Raw genomic sequence first — 20,285 nt, forward strand, 5'->3', positions numbered from 1 at the left:
TTATTATTTGTAATTTAAAACAAATGTATTCTAGTATAACTATTCTCTTCTATCAAATAATGTGATTAATAATCTCTTTTTTCGGCTAGTAAACTATATTTATCTTTGATAGATATAATCTATAGCCTTGTGTTTGGCGATAACGTGATGCATATTTATAAAAGCCGATCCACCATGGATTTCGCCAGTCATTTTAACGGAATCAGACAGGTATTAACGAACGAGAAGTGTTAAGAACATTCCTTAAAAATTCGAGTGAAGCAAAGGATAGGCGATGAAGGGTAAGTGTTGAAAAATATATAAAATATTTCCATAATAAGACTAACTATTAAAAAAAAATAATCGACACATATTTACACGACGTCGGAAATTTTTAACAATTCAAATGTATTTTGAATAATTATTATCTAATTGGTTGTGCAATAACATTTGATCAGATTACAATAGCCTAGTTTACAGCGAGCACTTCATACTTATACTAACTAGTAACTTTTTATTAAATTATCTTAATTTTGGCAATGAATTTAAAGAAAAGTATTATAGCTGGTACAATATGAACCAAGATAATTAATTAAATACGTTTATATGTATACATTTACATGCATCGTCGAAAATAAGATAATTTAATAGAAAGTTACTTGTTGGTATGCGTATCAAGTGTTCGGTGGACAAGTGGTAAACTAAGACGATTCATTCATGGATCACGATCGCTACTAACACTTTCTATGATTTTCATTCGGCATAGGAATGTACGTAATCGTCACCGCCTTCGTGTTATCTTGGGCTGTGAACACTGTGAACTCTGTAGAGCCTTACCCCGAGATTTGGCCCATTCCCACAGTATGCCCATACCCGGAACGCTTTCCGCATAACACCACAACCCACCTCGCGCATGAATGGGACTGCACAAGGTTTTACAAGTGCGACATAGGCATAGGAGTCGAGCAAATATGTCCCCTTATGTTCGAAGGAGATCCAGTGTCGAGACTACACTTCAATAGACTTCATCAAGTCTGCGATTGGCCATGGCAGGCAGGTTGCAGCAGTTGCCCTGAAAATCCTAGAGGAGGAACACCGCCTTTAATACCTGGACCCGATAATTGCCGCAACTACTATGAGTGCAGAAACGGTCAGATGTATCTGCGTACTTGTCCAAGTTATACGTGTTTTAGTCGCACATGTCAGGCATGTGTTACAGACAGGGAAAATGGAAATTGCGGCCCATCTACACCATCTACACCTTCTACTCCATCTACACCATCTATTCCACCACCTCAACGCTACTGTTCAAAGCCATCCGGTCCCGATGGCGATACAAAAGGTCATGAATGTGACTGCGCTTTGTTTTATACATGCCGTGCTCCTAATTGGATTCTTGATGGCAAATGTCAAGGTGGTCTACATTTTAGCCCTGAACGTAAAATATGCCTACCACCAAACGAAGCTAATTGCCCAGTACGCTGATTGTAAGCAATTAAAAAAACTACTCGAAGCTTATTCTTAAAAATGGGTATTACAAGTGCGGTTGCAGATTATTTCACAAGGGCAATTATAAAAAAAAGAACCGACTGTCTTATCTTCGGGCATTCTTCTTCGCTAAGGACAAAAATGACTTCTTCGCCATCGCTCTCGAAAAATGGACAAAAATTATGGACACATTCATATATACAAAAAACCATCGATTTTGGAAGGTACTAAGCTGAAAATAGTGACGAGTACGAAAAACAAATTGCTTTGTTAAAAAATTATTAATATTATTATATTTGTACGAGTAGATTAGTTTCCTAAGATATTTTAATAAATTTAATGATATGTATAATCGTTTCCTTGGAACTTTCCTGTCAATATCCTCTAATAAATCACAAATACACACACAAACACGACTGTTTCTTCAGTTTCGATTTAGATAAAAATTTACGATAAAAACAATCTTATTTGATAATCTGTAGCGTAAAGATGTCCATTATCTCTCGCATATAATATAGAAACAGATACAGATACTGAGCTTCGTCTTATCACGGCGCAATTGTAAAAAAATAATTAAGAGTATCGACCAAAATTTTTTTCTCCAATCTCTAAATTGTGTATTGCGAAACTTATAATCTAATCTTCAAATGCACACTCACAGATAAAATTTCATAATGCGTACTTGTGTAACATCGTGAAGGACGAAATCAAAGAATCTTGTAAAAAGCAAAGGAACACCGGCGGTATTTCGATTCCGGTGACACAGTGACACGGAGCCTATCAGCCGAAACGCTCCATTCGGCGGTCGTTCCTGATAAATAGAACGGTACCGGGAACAGTGTCGCGAGTCCCGACAATGGACCGCCGGAAGACCGGGGCAGCTTTAATTTCCCCCCGTAGTTCCTGGCAATTACCGCGCGGCGCGACCCGATAGCCATCTCTATCTCCGACCACAATGCCGCCAGTTCCGACGCACCCCGTTCCTTGCCACCTTGCCAGCGATTTACTTCCCTCCTCGCCCACGGAACGTCGACCTTCGACGATTTTTCTTGTCCCGACGTGATACACGAGCTGTCCGATGGCCCTACAATCGCTTGGACGAAGTCGCAAATTATTGATGAGATGAATCTAGATATATCTTTCAAAAATATCCCCCTAGAATATCGAACAGTTATATTCTACAATTTTATGTAGTATTCCTGATTGATCATCATATAACTGAATATGCTCCTTACTGAATAATTTTATCATTAAATTAAAAATCAATAACAACGTCGTGCTATTATTAAAAATATTCATTAAAGATTGCTCGTACAAATTAAAAGATCTGATTTAGAGTTATTCTCTCAGATAAGATTTCTTGTAACAAGACTATGGATATTCTTAACGTACTAAATCTTGTGCGTAACGTACTAAATCTTGTGCGATGTAAAAATAAAGCGATATTAAGATGAGGTTTATATCCTCCATGGAATTAAATAAGATTGACTTGTTATTTTGAGACAAAAGTAACATAAATTTCAACTTATATTCTTAGAATAAAAATTTGCTCGCTGTTATAATACGCGATGATTAATCGCTGCGCAATTCGAGACATCATCGATAAGAGACTGCGAACGAGCATTCTTTCGTAAGAAAGATTCGATACGATTTATCTGTACGATATTTCTGTGATATAATATTTACGAAGCGAACAGTTCTCTTATGGACCTTTGCGATAGTTTATCAGCAAAAACATTCTTCAAATTTTTTTCAAATCAATCTATTGTATTAAATCAAAAATATTATAAGATTCATTGTATAATTCAAATCTGTCTCAGTAAATCGATGGGACCGCGTCATTATTCATTATCATTTCATTCCACATATAAGATATGTTTCCATTTAAAAATAAAATAATCTGCTCCCAATAATTATTGGGAGCAATTTGGATTGTCCCTACATCGATCTTATTTTATGATACATAAAAAAGTAACAGCATTGAATCCAAAGATCTTTTCTGTGTGCATAATAGCGATGAATCTCCAGTGATATTGAAACAAAAATTTATAAGTTATAGTTTCTCGAGTGTCAAAGATCCTGCATTAAAATTATTTTCTCATTTATGCGAAATACATCTAACGTAACCCGACCTTCGGTCACCTCGTTTCTCCTGCGCAAATAAGAAACGGCTTCGGAACAAACTAATCATGCAATATCTAATCATGCAATATCCATGGGCTGTTGGCGGAGCTCGTGCCAACGAGCGGAGAAGGCGCCGCTGAGGCTTCGCGACAGTCTCGGCGTTGGTTATACCCAGGAATATTGCGCGATTAGTTTCTTCCGAAGCCGTTTACTTATTTACGCGAGAGAAACGGGGGGTGCACGTGCGAAGTGGAATACCCGACCGTCGGTGGGTCGGGTGTTTAACAACTCGCGGCCAAACTCCTTCGAGGGGCTCGTAAATGGCGCGGGACGATTGGAGCGCGACTGCTTAAGTTCGGTCACCGGGGAAAGAAGAAGAAGGAAGGGTGCGCGACAGCGGGTAAATCCCCTCCCCCTCCCGTCTCTCTCTCTTTTCCTCTCTCACGGCAACATTATCGTGTTTTAATTTAACTTGCAGCTGCACTTTAATTAGACTTTGGCTGAATGAGGAGACGACGCTCGTCGGGCAAAGCGAATAAGTACTGGCAAGTAAACGGGAGGCGAAGCGAGCGAACTCTATTCCTCATCCATTTCCCTGTCCCTTGGCGACCTCCTCTGCTTTCCTCCATCCTCCACCCCTCTCCTCACCGTCCTCTCCATCCCCATCTATCTACGGTTAGACAGAAAATTCGAGTGATAAGGAAAGAGCGCAGCGGAAAAGGAAGGTAATTGGCCAATGTCGACAATACGGCCGGCAACGTCGCTTCTACTTAATTTTTCTTCTCTCAGCGACTTTACTTTGTAGTAAGAAAGGCGAGGTGCACATCTTCGACATAATTATACGAAAAACAAGTATAATTTCTTCAAACATTTGAGAATTATCGCGCATTCCTCCGGTTTTATATTCTCCGAGAAACATTCATGGTATACCTTCTTCACTTCGAACTTCATTGACATAATCGTCATTTGCAATTAAATATCTCGTTAATTAATCAAATTAAACAGAATGCAGGCTACAATTCTGTCACAGATACACTTTCAGCGCGCAAGCAACGAGATCGCGTTTTGCCAAATTTCAGAATCTCCCGCTTCGAACACTTAAAAAAAAAAAAGAAAAAAAACACGCTTCCGACGCAGGGGGCGTTTCCGCTCACCACCATGCAACTGTCGATATTACTTCGCTTGCTCGCACGAGCGCGAGAAGCCAGCTGCTTTCCACAGCCGTACATTCTTCGCGGATCTTGCAACGCAATAAATCTCCCAACTCTTCCTTCTCCCGTAACGTTTCCCGTTGCTCGAAATAATGACATAGCGAAGCCGTGGCTCGTGTAAGTCGGTTTTCAATGGCGCCCCTCGTCTCGCGCGCGCCGGTGTCTCTTCACGCTTAATGAACGCCGAAACTGTCGCGAAGCCTCGCCCATACCTTAGCGGCGCCTTCTCCGCTCCCCTACGCTCGTTGGCACGAGCTTCGCCAACAATCTTGACAATGGCGGGTCTTCGTATTCTGACGATTGACATCAAAGGCGATCGCGAAGTCCTATCCGTGACCCCGAGAACATTCAACCGGATGGATTAAACACGCGATCAAATTCGGTAGACGGAGTTCTCGAAATCACGTACAACTTCGGAACGAGCGCTCACACTCGGAGAAAAGTTATAGTTGAATTGATGGCATCGTTCTTTTAACTTGGTTCTTTTAAGTTGAAGTAAAAATACTTTTGAGAAAAATAAAAATTCATTTGATTAAAAAAAAAAATAACGCTGTTATGCCTTTCCTAAAGTAAATAAATTATTTATTCTTCAAACTTTGATATATTTTTAATTTCAAATTTCTGTTCTCAACATTTTAACCCTTCGTGGACCAACATTAGCTCTTTGTTTTTTAGTCTTTTTCGCTGCTTTCCTAGACCAACCTAGTCACTGGTGCCTAGTAATGTTTTTGAAAGAGTTTTTGGACTTTAAAAAATTTGAAGAAATTCTGGTACACTCTTCCATCATTCCAAAATACAACTTTATAATTGTTTGACCCGAAACGTTCTTCACTCCTTTTTTTGCACGTGTCCGAATTCGAGGCAGAATAATTAAAAAATGAAAATATAGGGTTAAAAATCTTGCTCATTTCAATTCCGATTTCATTTTTTCTTTTTTCGTTTGTTTCTGCAGATTTCTAATACTACTTCCATCTTCCACTGAGAACCTCTGTTCCAGGTCGAGAGCACTTATTCGGGCCATAACTCCTGCGCGTGTGTTCCCTCCTTTCCGCCATCCCGCCCTCATAAATACACGACGACGAGGAAGAGGAACAGCAGACCGACGAAGAGGAACGACGACGGCAGCAGGAGGGGTACGGTAGAAGCCCGGGACGAAAACGGCGAAGTCATACTGCCGAAGGGATGGGCGGCGGATGTGGAGCAGCAGAATCCGGGACTTTAAAACAAATATATCGCGCGTAAATCCAGCGTGGATGTACGTAAGTCTCCTGCCGGGGGATCCCTGACTGTGTCTCCCCAAACGAGGACGACGGCGACGCGTCGCGAAAACGCCGCGAGGAAAGAGAGCGGAGCAAATCGTCGACGTTTTACTTTACATATTTCCCGCGGAATTGTCACAGCCGCGACGAGAGGGGAAAAAGTCGCAACCGTCAGACAATCAGGGATACGAGAAGTAACAAGGCGGACGTTTAAAACCTCATTCCTCTTTTATTCCTTTTACACGGAAATTTGTAACTTCTTTCCGTTACTGACTACCAAAGATGACACGTATTCTGGTCATAACAGTGTAATAGAATATTTTAACGGAAGACTTCATTACGACAGATGTTGACAAAGATGACTACGATGATTGCACTGATCCGTCATTTACACAGCTTGGAACAGCTTATTTCTAATACGTTAATCATGAATTTACATCTGCGAACGAGTCACACTGACGATCCAAACGATAAATCGCGTATTGCAAGACATCAGAATGCTGTTAAGACACTATAAATTGTCGTTTGTAATCGTTTTGATCATATCCGTATTAATATGTAGACGCCGGAAGTTGAAAGTATTCTTTTTTACAAGTGTATTGGACGATTGAAAAAGACCAAGTTAGATTGAAACTAGTCTCGCAATAGTTATGGAAAAAAAATGTTACAAACAAGGTGAACAAATTTTTGATATCTTTATTGTGCTCGTCCTTAGCCTTTCTGAATTATTCATTTTTGTAATTTCTTTTTGCTTTTTCCTGTAATCTTAAATTTTGTATATATAAATATTCTTTTTTTGTAACTTTATGAGCCGGTTCGCCGAAAAAGAATCGATTTTTTTCTAGTGTGAACAACCAGAGAGTTTCCCGCCCGGACCGACCGAAGCTCGGTGGCAGACCGAGTGTACATATCCCGTGGGCGAATACCAGGATTCATGAATACCGAAGTATTTGCCAAGCGCGTACCGATATGCGGAAGCGTCGCGCGGACAATTTTAGGTCCGCGCACGTGCCTGTACCTTCGTTTTACCAACCGAAACGCATGTACACAGTATACCAGAAATTACGCACTTTGTGTGAAAATTGAGGAAACATTAAATAGCAATTCACAAAGCTTTAAAATTCCAACGTTCAGGAAAAATTTCGCTTATCAATAAATTTCTCAGGCTAGACGATTCCAACGTTACTTGATATGAAAAATAATTCGATGTGACGATATCGTTGAAACCCGAAATCTCTTTAATTACTCCAGTAAAGCTCGCGAATTATCTATCTCTCAACGCTGAAGTAATTGCCGCTCTTGCGAGGCTGGGGATTCTGACAGTTCTGGCGCCTCGCAGGAGCTGCGCGCGCGAGTGTCTCCGATATACACACCCTGTATAGCAATGTGGGCTCGGTACGCGTCGTGCATGTAGTCGGGCAAAGTCCCCGCGGGCTTAATACGGTATGCACGTCTGTCGTTCGCAAGCTCGACCCTATGCGGGCTCGAATCCGCTACCAAGCTAATATTCCACGAGAGGGCCCTGGGCTACGTGCTCGGACTCGGAAAACTCGGCAGACCTACCGAGGTCCGCTCCCTGATACCGAGCAGTCGATTCCACTGCTACGTCAGATCGGACAAAAGCGCGGGTAATTGCTGTCAGGCCGCGATAGATTTCGTCGATGGTTAAGTCAAACTCGATACTGTAAATATTCGCAAGTGAAATAAGTCCATCCATTTGCTGGACAACTACTTTGGGAATCTAAGGAAATCGTCATCGCGTTTGCATCGTCATTATTGCGATTTAATCTGGTCCTTATAGGTTTAATTATTAGAGGAGAGGGGGAGTATTGTATGGACATAACGGCTAGACCCGTTATCTCCGTTAGTAGGTGATAAATTCTAACGATTGTTTATGGAATTATTTGTTTAGTAGCCCGCAGTTTTTTGGTAACGCTAATATGCCAATATTGACAATTTTTATAAGGCATTTTTACTTTTGAGCCCCTCAAAACTTTTTCAAGGTACATTTTAGAACTCAATTACATGTACGTTCTCATTATTTTTAAACTTAAGTGTATACCCTTGAATTTTTTTGTTATTTAACTTTTTATTCGACTGTGCACTTCGAATTACACAATTAAACATTAAACATTTAAAGTGGGATTTTATTAATATGCAAAATTTATATATTGAAATATTTCGATAAATCGATTGTCACTCTAGAGCGATGCATTCAGAAACATTAGAGATATTATTTCATTTTTATTACTTAATGTTAAATAAGAATAAAATAATATCTCTAATAATATTGTTGTCTAATATTTCCAAACAAAGGAAATTCTAAACAATGGAAAATAAAAAATATATAATTTTGTAACAAAATACTGTGTTTTTTTAAACTAAACCAATTTTTTTTAATTATTTTTGAATCAGCCATATCACCACCACTTTTCCTTTTCCATCGATTATGCAGTGCATCACACTTTTATAAATCATATCATAAGTAATAAATGTTTCATTACTTTGAATGTAGAATTTGTTAAACAATATTTTAATGAATATATTTGACGGTCAAGTTTCAATATAAAATATTGATTATTAAGAAAGTTATTCAATAAAATCAAAATGGATGTCATATTACCTTCTTCTCCTCTACAGTGTGGTCTTTCAAATCTAGTGATGATTTTTTGAAAAGAAAAGAAGAGAGAGAGAATAGAAATAGAGAGAGAGAAATTTCTTTATCGAGAAGTATTCTATTTGGTTGGATACAATATTCAGTCGCGACGTCATATGCGCAAAATGCTCATATCATTTTTTTACTTTTTTCAAGCTTATTTATGACATAATCCGTGAATAATGTGAATAAATTCATATCGTTATAATCAAAGTACTAATCCTTAAATATATTTAAAAGGAATATTTTCAAATTATTTCGGTAGGTAAAATAGAATAGTGTGTGCCAGTTAATCGTCACGATACGCGTACTCGATACTTGTTAACGATCATAACACCCAATCGTCATTTAATCCTACCGCCGTAGATGCGTGCCGCATATAACGTATGCAAATAAAAAAACCCATGCATCGCATCCGTGCGATTGACAATGGTCACTGAAAGTTCGTTTGCGTCCCGCTTGCCGGTAGGTAGCGGATGGTTTTGAAGCTGCCACCGTCGGGGGTGGTTGGGGCGGCGATGGTGACGGTAGGGTTGGTGGTGCCGATGTGGATTGGGGAGTGCGCCACAATGGCAAAGCGAAGAACAAAGCCTATCCACGGGTAATTCGAAATTCGTAGTGCTCTCTGTGCCTGCACGCTCGTAATTAACGGTAACCTCGTGTTCGAAGCCGATTAAAAAACGAAAAAAAAAAGAGAGAGGAGAGGACGTCCTATAATTGCACGTCGAAGCGGCCGCATCCAGTTGATGGCGCTTTTAACGATCTTTAGAGAGACTCTACGATACGGAACTTTGATGTCTGCTTGCGGATCGAGATTACGATGGCATTCACGAACGCACGGAAGATCGAAGATGCTGCATACTTTTTCTGAAAATGGATTTTTGTACTCATCTAAGCAATTGTCGCTTAATATACTCGATTAATCGGATAGTACGTACAGAAAAATATCGATTCATTATGAACAAAAGAGCAATTGCTCAGTTTACTTTTTTTTAAATAAGTAATATAATTGTCTATCTTTAACAAAAAGTATTTTCTTGATAATTGTCTTAAAATATACTCGCCAGAAAATTGAGAAAAACTCATTTTATGTATTTAAAAAAAAATATATTTTTTCCAAGAATGTTATAAAATTGTATTGAAAAGTCAGAATAATAGGCAAATCAAATTCTCGTTTTAACTTAATATTCTTAATTAAATTACTAGAATTCAGAATATATTTTCAATAAATTTAATGCTTATGATGAATTTACGATAGATTAGCGGATATATTAATTTATGACATTTGTGTGTGAAATAAGTAATCTTTACTTAATTCAAACAATTTCCATTTATGTATTATTTTTTGTATGTACACAGAAGTTTATTTTAAAAACATTACTTGTTTCAAATAAATATATAATGAATTTATTTTAAAGACTTATCAAGAAAATATTCTTTGTAAAGATAATCGTTACTTAGAAAAAGAAAATACTAAAACTGAGTAATTCGTTTTTTAATTTTAGCACTAGAATGATCTTTTTCTACGTAGCACCAATCCGATTTCAACACAATCGAGATGAAAAAGTATATATTATACATTAATTAAAGCAATCAAATGCAGGTTCAAACTTTGGGATTCAGTAATGGGTATTTCTAGGTAGTCAATACCCATTAAATTAGTCATCTCAACTTATCTTCACGTCCCTGAAATTGACCCGTAATCAAACGCTATGAAGTAGAAGGAGGAAACCGTCACAGCATTATACTCATTAGCTGATTTTTCACAATTGGATTCACATTTGTTGATGTTGAAATGAAGATACGGACGAAAGGAAGAGTGCGAATAATTTAAGCATGAAATATTACATTATTCGTAACGAAAAAAACGGACGCAAAACCTGCCGGAATAATTGCCGAAATATTCTAGACACTTAGTCGAGACGGAGAGGAATAATGAAAGAGGGAAGAGGACAGAGAGCAAAGAGGAAGAAAGAGAGATGTGGGCGGATAGAGCGGGAGGGCAGAATGGAGGCGCTGAGGAAGGAGACGAAAAATAGGAGAAACAAAGAGAAGCAGCGACGGAGGAAAGGGGAAAACGAGTCCCGGTTTCCTCTCGCGATCGAGACGACGACGACGACGGAGCCTGAGCAGGAAAGAAAGGAAAGAGGGACGAAGAGGAGGAGATAGTGGGAGTGCCCAAGATGGCGCCACGCGATGAAGCTGCTGTAGGAGGTAGGAGGTGAAGAGAGGCAGAGTAACGCGGACACGCGGGCACAGGGAGGTGGTGGGTAGTAGGGTAAAAGATAAATGACGTGTCCACCGCTACAACCACCACCATCTCGCGTCAACGTCGTTGCCACCAACAACGCCTCGCGGGTACGCGAGAGAGGAGCGGAGAAGAAGACGATGCGAAAAGACGATGAGAGAAAGCTTCCATTAAACATAAGCTACTCCGCGCGCACTCCGCTTACGCGCCCGCTTGCTCCGCGCGCTCGTATTACGGGATTTCTCGGTCTTCGCTACTTTGGCCGATTCGGTCGGACTTTCTCTCTTGTAGCCAAGCACTTTGGCACTCCGACGGACCTAAAGTTCGCGTTTTTCAAAGACGCGATTAAACCATAACGTAACTCGTTTCGCACAGGTAAATCCCTACGAAAGTCGAATATCTCTTTGGGCCCTGCGCACAATAGAGGATTATTAAATATTGGGAATAGAAATTGATATTTTAGAATCGGTTTCCTCAATGAACACTATGAATAAATAGTAAGTTACGTTGTATCCTGTATGGCACATTTCTGTGTTGTCGAATATTCATTGAGAAAATACTGTAATACTCAATGAGAACTGATTCTAAAATTTTAAATCTTATTCATATCTAACATATTACAATCTCTGATTGATTTTAATATCGCTTCAAACATTTGTATAGAGATCCTATTTTGTATCAGAAGCCAACTGCTAATTTTATTCGTCTATTTCACAGATGATCGTAAACAATGGCTCATTCATCGCTCAATACGGTTCCTTAAAAGTGGGAACGGACAAACAACTTAACAATAACCCGATATAATAATGACAAAAATAAAACTTATAAAAATCACTACGATAAACATCATGAAATATTCATTGGATTGTTATCTGTTTCCAAGAATGTTTAGGATTGCAAACACAACGCGAGTTGTGCCGGTGGTGAAGCCTCGGGATCCTGGAAGGATTCGAAGTACGGCAGACAACTTTATGAGTTTACGGTACTGTGAATCGACGACGATGACGAGAACGGGAGACCCACGGGGGCCTCCATCCCTCTCGCGTCATTCCGACGTTATGAACTATCGGAAGACACATTAGCGCAAATCTGCGAGGCCGATAACTCGGCACGACACCAGCCGATGCGGAAGGTCGGCGAAGAAGGATGGAGCGACGAAGGAGGCGGCGCAGAGAGAGAGAGAGAGAGAGAGAGAGAGAGAGTAGGGCGCGTAGAACGCGCCGCCGGCTCTGTCGCCGGGGCGTCAAATTATTCCGCGATTAATAATCCGCGCGTTACACGCGTGATCGGGCCTTTATCGCTGCGCCCGCCACGTCGCTCTCCAGTCCGCCTTCCTTCCTTCCTGGCAACCAACCCCCGAAGGTATCAATGCTCGTGGTACGTCAACGCGATTGTCCCTGTGTGTCGGCGGCATTTATCGCTTCGCGGAACGCGTATAGATCGATTGCACGACGGGATCCTTTAATGAGACACATCGCGACAACGCGTCCCAACTGTTACGAATGATATTCAGCTCGTGACCAATAATAAGTCTAATAAGCTCGTCAGTGCTTCGCCAATTTCTCTTCTCTTTACTTTAAACCCTTAAATTCTACCGCCATCAAAGGATAAACCTCAGATCGGCGTAGTTTACTTAAAATAATTTAACTTTAATATTTTTAAAAAGTTTCTTCAACTCTAACATTTTTATAATAAATCAATGAATTTAAAATACATTACACGAATCAAATTTAAAATACCTTTCAAATTAGCATCAATTTCATTTTCTATGCGGAAAAATGAAATTTTACCGCAGCATCTAAAAAATTAACTAGCTACAGATCAGAAAAGAATTTTATATCGAGCCAAAAAATAATTATGTATGATGTCCACATTGAAAATAAAAATTTGGTATCAAAGCTATCAAATGTCGAGCGAAATAATGGCAATTAAATATTAATATAATCGAAAATAATTGTACTTTTCTAAATACTTTGTAAATATCGCTAAATTTTACTTATTAAATAAATTAAATAAATTAAATTAGTCCTGATTATACTAATCACATATTTAATTGGCATTATTTCACAGCTTGATATTTAACAGCTATTACTGAATTCTTCAGTGCAAGGATAATAATGTCGCTGCAAACAGTTTAGTTATTCTAGCAACCAAGTTAAACACCCGACAATTTTTTAAATGTAAATGTATTTTTTTAATGTCAATATAATTATTTTCCAATCTGTATTTCAGCCAAATTGTATTATTTTTTTACAAGGAACGCTTTTTATACACTTTAACACTATAGTCAGTTATCAAACGTTCAATCAATCCAGTGGATTCTTGCGTCAATTACTTTTCGCAATGATTCGTAAATAACGAAGTAACGCCCGCGTCCGGATCGTGAATACTAATCGCGCCACGATATGACACCACATCCGGATATCCCAACTTATTTCACCTTTCGAGAATGCGGCCTTTTTAAGCCCGCATTTAGACGGCAACACAAAGAGACCCCATTGAACGGAAGTCCGCCACGTAGTGCGTACGCGTTCCGTACGTCATCGCTCTCGCTCGGTCCGTATTGTACAAAGAAGAATATGCGCGCACGCGCGCGTCCACGTGGGTGTGCAAAAGGGTGATATCATCCCCGTTAATGCGATGCAGGCGCGATGATCCGAGAGCAATATACGCTGCTCTTTCTCTCTCTCTCTGTCTCTTTCTTTCCCTCTCCCTCTCGCGAGTCCCCTCGAACCCGGCGGGCGGCAGGATAACCTCGGCAGGACCCCCCTTCGGGCGCCCGGGACACCGCGATATTGCTTGTTTTATTGGAGCGTAAGACCCGCTTTCTCCGACACCGTCTCCGGCGCGGGTTAACGGCCGGGATCTCGCGGAGAAAAAAGTCATTTCACCGGATACTTAGGAGCGGAAAGCCGGAAAGCGCCGTGTCTCTCGAGGGCGAAACGATTCCCGATTTCGCAACCGGGCGGGTGGCCGCGATAAACGAAACAGATTGCGACGGAGTCGCCGGGGAAAGATACGCTTACACGAATATTATCCGCATTTTATGCGGAAAATCGCTGCTATCAACAATTTAATGGCCGTGCCGCATTCGGCAGCCACACATAATTTTGCAATCGACATGCGGCTGGTCAGACAAATACTTTGTCCTTTGCATGATTATAGTTGCCGTTGATTGAACACTTCGATTTTGTCACACACAAATTTCTCTCTCTCTCTCTCTTTTTTTTTAATAGAACTACTTGATGAATTTATGATCAGTCGTCGTTGAAGTCCAAAAAGGTTCGACGAGAGACCATAGACGAGAAATTTTTATAAGTAGAAGCATGTACAGAACGAGTTTTAATTCCTACATTGAAAAAAGTTTTGTTGCATTAACAGGAATTCTGTTAGATTCAGCCAGTATGTCTGTTCCAGCATGGGCGAATCAGACATCTTGTAGAAATTACCAGATTATAGTAGAATCTATCAAACGTTCCGATTATAATAACCAGAGTCTTGATAATAAAAAATTCTGCTCGGTTTCGTTAGAAACACTCAATCATATAAGTTTTGTTAATATAATCAGATCATTTTCCTCAGTGTATGTCAAAGTTTTATCACAAGAGATTACTTACCGATAGCAACTGTAAGATATATACTCAATATACGTGTATACATGTAAACACACATACAGGGTGAATCTTACAGTTGCTGTCGGTAAGTCATCATTTATGATAAAACGTTGACACGGGAATTGAAACTCACCCTGTATGTGTCAGGGTGTTTCAGATACATCCATCGATAATATTCAAAATCAGCAAAATCGTGCGGTGCCCGCTCTGTTTCCACAAAATGGCGAGAACGAGATGGGAAAGGACAGAGTAGCCGCGGGAAATGAGGAGCGCGCGCGCGCACAACCGGATACGAGCGAGCGCGACAGAGGAAACCACGCCGGACCAGAAAGAGAGAAGTCTACTAAATTTATCAGTGGTCATCCGAGGGCGGAACCGAGGCCGGGGACAAATTCCATCGCGAGCGTCGCCCTCTTTCGCGGACGAGCACACGGAACGTTAGCCGGCGTGGCGCGGCGCGGGGGCTGGTCGGGGTGAATGGTTGGCTCGTTGGCCGGCGACCGAGCGATTCTGCCCCCTCGCCTCTTCTCCCTCACCCTCCTTCGTCCGTCGCGACCCGGCGTAAGTCATTGCGGCTGACCGGAAGTCACGGGATCACCGGAACTCGGGATATTTATGCGAGCGCACCCACCGACCGGAGCATTACCCGTAATAAGGAAATTGCGAATTTATTACAGGAGCCCTCTACCACCCCCCTCCGGTTCCTCTGCGTTGTCGGCGCACCACTCCCGTTCACCCCCCGACCTCCTTCCTCTTCTTCGATATTGTCCGCCGTCGAGTCGAAGGGGGTCCGGTCCGAGAGTTATTTCGGCTTTTATGGGTCGAGACCGCCATGGGTCATCCGGCAACGTTCCAGATGATGGGGAAAAAAAGCTGCGACAAGGGTGGGTGGTGGTGGGGTTTAGCGAAAGAGGATGAACGAAATTGATTATTCGAGCTCTTTGGCTACTGCGAAATCCGTATCATTCCCTTTCAACTATTGTAGAAATATCCCACGATGACGGCAGGTGAAAAATCGAAATAAAGAATATAAATTCGAATTTATTTCAGATTATACGCGAAAATTTGCAGTTACCGGACTATCGCTACAACTATAATTTAAGAGATTCTCAAAAACAAGTGATAAATTTTCTCAATAAATTCGCATTAACGCATTTTCGTTTCTCAATTCCTAAAATAGCACGGTTCTTAATCGTTGGAAAGAATCTTCCCTTAATCAAATGTTTCAATAAATTAATCGCTATATCGATAATTGGTGGTATTTCATAAGTTAACTGATCAGTTTATCGAAACACTTTATCAGTTCTTTTTTTTTCAATTATTTTGCGACAAATATCTTAAAGAACGTTTTCTCAATTTTCTCATTTATTTCATATGATGTTGAAGCTAGCAGCGGATTCGCAGCAGCAGATTCGTCAAAGCAGGGATTCTCATTCAAAATAAAATACATAAGAAACTTTGACATATAAAGGCAAACTAGCAAGTAACTGCACAACATACACTTATACGCTTCTAAATAGATCAGACTATCGAGAACAATTAACAAAAATGCGCAGGTCTACTAAATTGTTTAAATTATATAACGAGTTATTGCAGAAACAAGGGAAGGAAGCCTCGGTCGGGGCTGTAAATTTTTTTAGAACATCATTGTAGGCTTCTAAATAAATCCCGACTAGCAAGAAAAATTAAAAAAAATGCGCACGCCTACGAAAAATTATTTAAACAATATAAAGTTTATTGCAAAAACAGGAAAACGAAGTCGCGGTCGGGGCTGCAAATTTTTTTAGAACATTATTGTAAGCTTCTAAATCAATCCCGACTAGCAAGAAAAATTAAAAAAAATGCGCACGCCTACAAAAAATTATTTAAACAATATAAAGTTTATTGCAAAAACAGGAAAACGAAGTCGCGGTCGGGGCTGCAAATTTTTTTAGAACATTATTGTAGGCTTCTAAATCAATCCCGACTAGCAAGAAAAATTGAAAAAAATGCGCACGCCTACAAAAAATTATTTAAACAATATAAAGTTTATTGCAAAAACAGGAAAACGAAGTCGCGGTCGGGGCTGCAAATTTTTTTAGAACATCATTATAACCTTCTAAATCAATCCCGACTAGCAAGAAAAATTAAAAAAAATGCGCACGCCTACGAAAAATTATTTAAACAATATAAAGTTTATTGCAAAAACAGGAAAACGAAGTCGCGGTCGGGGCTGCAAATTTTTTTAGAACATCATTATAACCTTCTAAATCAATCCCGACTAGCAAGAAAAATTAAAAAAAATGCGCACGCCTACAAAAAATTATTTAAACAATATAAAGTTTATTGCAAAAACAGGAAAACGAAGTCGCGGTCGGGGCTGCAAATTTTTTTAGAACATTATTGTAGGCTTCTAAATCAATCCCGACTAGCAAGAAAAATTGAAAAAAATGCGCACGCCTACAAAAAATTATTTAAACAATATAAAGTTTATTGCAAAAACAGGAAAACGAAGTCGCGGTCGGGGCTGCAAATTTTTTTAGAACATCATTATAACCTTCTAAATCAATCCCGACTAGCAAGAAAAATTAAAAAAAATGCGCACGCCTACGAAAAATTATTTAAACAATATAAAGTTTATTGCAAAAACAGGAAAACGAAGTCGCGGTCGGGGCTGCAAATTTTTTTAGAACATCATTATAACCTTCTAAATCAATCCCGACTAGCAAGAAAAATTAAAAAAAATGCGCACGCCTACGAAAAATTATTTAAACAATATAAAGTTTATTGCAAAAACAGGAAAACGAAGTCGCGGTCGGGGCTGCAAATTTTTTTAGAACATCATTGTAGGCTTCTAAATAAATCCCAACTAGCAAGAAAAATTAAAAAAAATGCGCACGCCTACGAAAAATTATTTAAACAATATAAAGTTTATTGCAAAAACAGGAAAACGAAGTCGCGGTCGGGGCTGCAAATTTTTTTAGAACATTATTGTAAGCTTCTAAATCAATCCCGACTAGCAAGAAAAATTAAAAAAAATGCGCACGCCTACGAAAAATTATTTAAACAATATAAAGTTTATTGCAAAAACAGGAAAACGAAGTCGCGGTCGGGGCTGCAAATTTTTTTAGAACATCATTATAACCTTCTAAATCAATCCCGACTAGCAAGAAAAATTAAAAAAAATGCGCACGCCTACGAAAAATTATTTAAACAATATAAAGTTTATTGCAAAAACAGGAAAACGAAGTCGCGGTCGGGGCTGCAAATTTTTTTAGAACATCATTATAACCTTCTAAATCAATCCCGACTAGCAAGAAAAATTAAAAAAAATGCGCACGCCTACGAAAAATTATTTAAACAATATAAAGTTTATTGCAAAAACAGGGAAACGAAGTCGCGGTCGGGGCTGCAAATTTTTTTAGAACATTATTGTAGGCTTCTAAATCAATCCCGACTAGTAAGAAAAATTTAAAAAAATGCGCACGGCAATGAAAAATTATTTAAACAATATAAAATTTATTGCAAAAACTAAAAAATAAAAAAATTCTAATACCAAAAACGCAAATAAATTTTAATATAAAAAAGTAAAAAAAATTTTAACATTCACAAACAGTAAGAACATAACAAAAAAAGAGACCATATTCTCGCCACCTCCTCGTTGGTTGGTCTTGGGTAGCGCAAAGAGAGAGAACAATATGTATGTTTAGCAGTCAAATTATATTTCTGATCTATAATTTACATCAAAGTAGAAAATTGGGAAATCATACTATTTCTTTTCTATAATGACAATATTATTCCTATACGGCGCAAGCAGCCAACCTTAATATGATTGCTAATAAATTTCCAGCGCCGACCAAGCCCTTGTTTCTGCAATAACTCGTTATATAATTAAAACAATTTAGTAGCCGTGCGCATTTTTTTTAATTTTTCTTGCTAGTCGGGATTTATTTAGAAGCCTACAATGATGTTCTAAAAAAATTTGCAGCCCCGACCGCGACTTCGTTTTCCTGTTTTTGCAATAAACTTTACATTGTTTAAATAATTTTTTGTAGGCGTGCGCATTTTTTTTAATTTTTCTTGCTAGTCGGGATTGATTTAGAAGCCTACAATAATGTTCTAAAAAAATTTGCAGCCCCGACCGCGACTTCGTTTTCCTGTTTTTGCAATAAACTTTATATTGTTTAAATAATTTTTCGTAGGCGTGCGCATTTTTTTTAATTTTTCTTGCTAGTCGGGATTTATTTAGAAGCCTACAATGATGTTCTAAAAAAATTTGCAGCCCCGACCGCGACTTCGTTTTCCTGTTTTTGCAATAAACTTTATATTGTTTAAATAATTTTTCGTAGGCGTGCGCATTTTTTTTAATTTTTCTTGCTAGTCGGGATTGATTTAGAAGGTTATAATGATGTTCTAAAAAAATTTGCAGCCCCGACCGCGACTTCGTTTTCCTGTTTTTGCAATAAACTTTATATTGTTTAAATAATTTTTCGTAGGCGTGCGCATTTTTTTTAATTTTTCTTGCTAGTCGGGATTGATTTAGAAGGTTATAATGATGTTCTAAAAAAATTTGCAGCCCCGACCGCGACTTCGTTTTCCTGTTTTTGCAATAAACTTTATATTGTTTAAATAATTTTTCGTAGGCGTGCGCATTTTTTTTAATTTTTCTTGCTAGTCGGGATTGATTTAGAAGCCTACAATAATGTTCTAAAAAAATTTGCAGTCCCGACCGCGACTTCGTTTTCCTGTTTTTGCAATAAACTTTATATTGTTTAAATAATTTTTCGTAGGCGTGCGCATTTTTTTTAATTTTTCTTGCTAGTCGGGATTTATTTAGAAGCCTACAATAATGTTCTAAAAAAATTTGCAGCCCCGACCGCGACTTCGTTTTCCTGTTTTTGCAATAAACTTTATATTGTTTAAATAATTTTTCGTAGGAGTGCGCATTTTTTTTAATTTTTCTTGCTAGTCGGGATTGATTTAGAAGGCTATAAAGATGTTCTAAAAAAATTTGCAGCCCCGACCGAGGCTTTCTTCCCTTGTTTCTGCAATAACTCGTTATATAATTTAAACAATTTAGTAGACCTGCGCATTTTTGTTAATTGTTCTGGATAGTCTGATCTATTTAGAAGCGTATAAGTGTATTTTGTGCAGTTACTTGCTAGTTTGCCTTTATATGTCAAAGTTTCTTATGTATTTTATTTTGAATGAGAATCCCTGCTTTGACGAATCTGCTGCTGCGAATCCGCTGCTAGCTTCAACATCATTTTCTCAATTTTCTCATTTATATGTAATAAAATATTTATGATAAAAAATTGTTAATTGATAAATATCCAGAATTTCCTATTCATTCGGTTAAAATACCTCTCCGGGATAAGTGTACAACACTGCCGCTCACTGCCTGCATAGTTGCATACGTTAAGACAGGACAGGCTCATCGTCCTATATTGTGACAACCGTGCGCTAAATGAGATTATATTTCATGTACAAGCGTTTGTTTGGCCATGCGTTACGTCAAAATCGCAGCGCGCACTCGACATACAAAATTCAAGGCATTTAGTACATTATGAAGTGGCTTTATTAAATCATGATACGTTAATAAATTAAATTATGGATATTAAAACGGCCTAATGCTAAATAAAAGCATATTATGTCGCGACGGTGCAAATTTAATCATGTAACAAACTAATATCGTCATCATTAAGTATGCAGGAGAACTAATAACAA

The 20,285-nt window shown here is 38.8% G+C and overlaps 2 protein-coding genes across 3 annotated transcripts in view; one reads left to right on the top strand and one right to left on the bottom strand.

Moving 5' to 3' along the window:
• The window catches only part of LOC105197035 (transcription factor Sox-3), a 413,519-nt gene that overhangs the window by 248,025 nt on the left and 145,209 nt on the right, over nucleotides 1-20,285 (bottom strand). The window lies entirely within an intron of this gene.
• On the top strand, nucleotides 155-1,816 carry LOC105197037 (peritrophin-1). The gene is made up of 2 exons (XM_011163233.3): nucleotides 155-281; nucleotides 746-1,816. The coding sequence occupies exons 1-2, from the start codon at nucleotides 275-277 to the stop codon at nucleotides 1,462-1,464; spliced, it is 726 nt and encodes a 241-aa protein (XP_011161535.1). The 5' UTR covers nucleotides 155-274; the 3' UTR covers nucleotides 1,465-1,816.

This window comes from Solenopsis invicta, chromosome 9 (genome assembly GCF_016802725.1).
Source record: "Solenopsis invicta isolate M01_SB chromosome 9, UNIL_Sinv_3.0, whole genome shotgun sequence".
Lineage (NCBI taxonomy): Eukaryota > Metazoa > Arthropoda > Insecta > Hymenoptera > Formicidae > Solenopsis > Solenopsis invicta.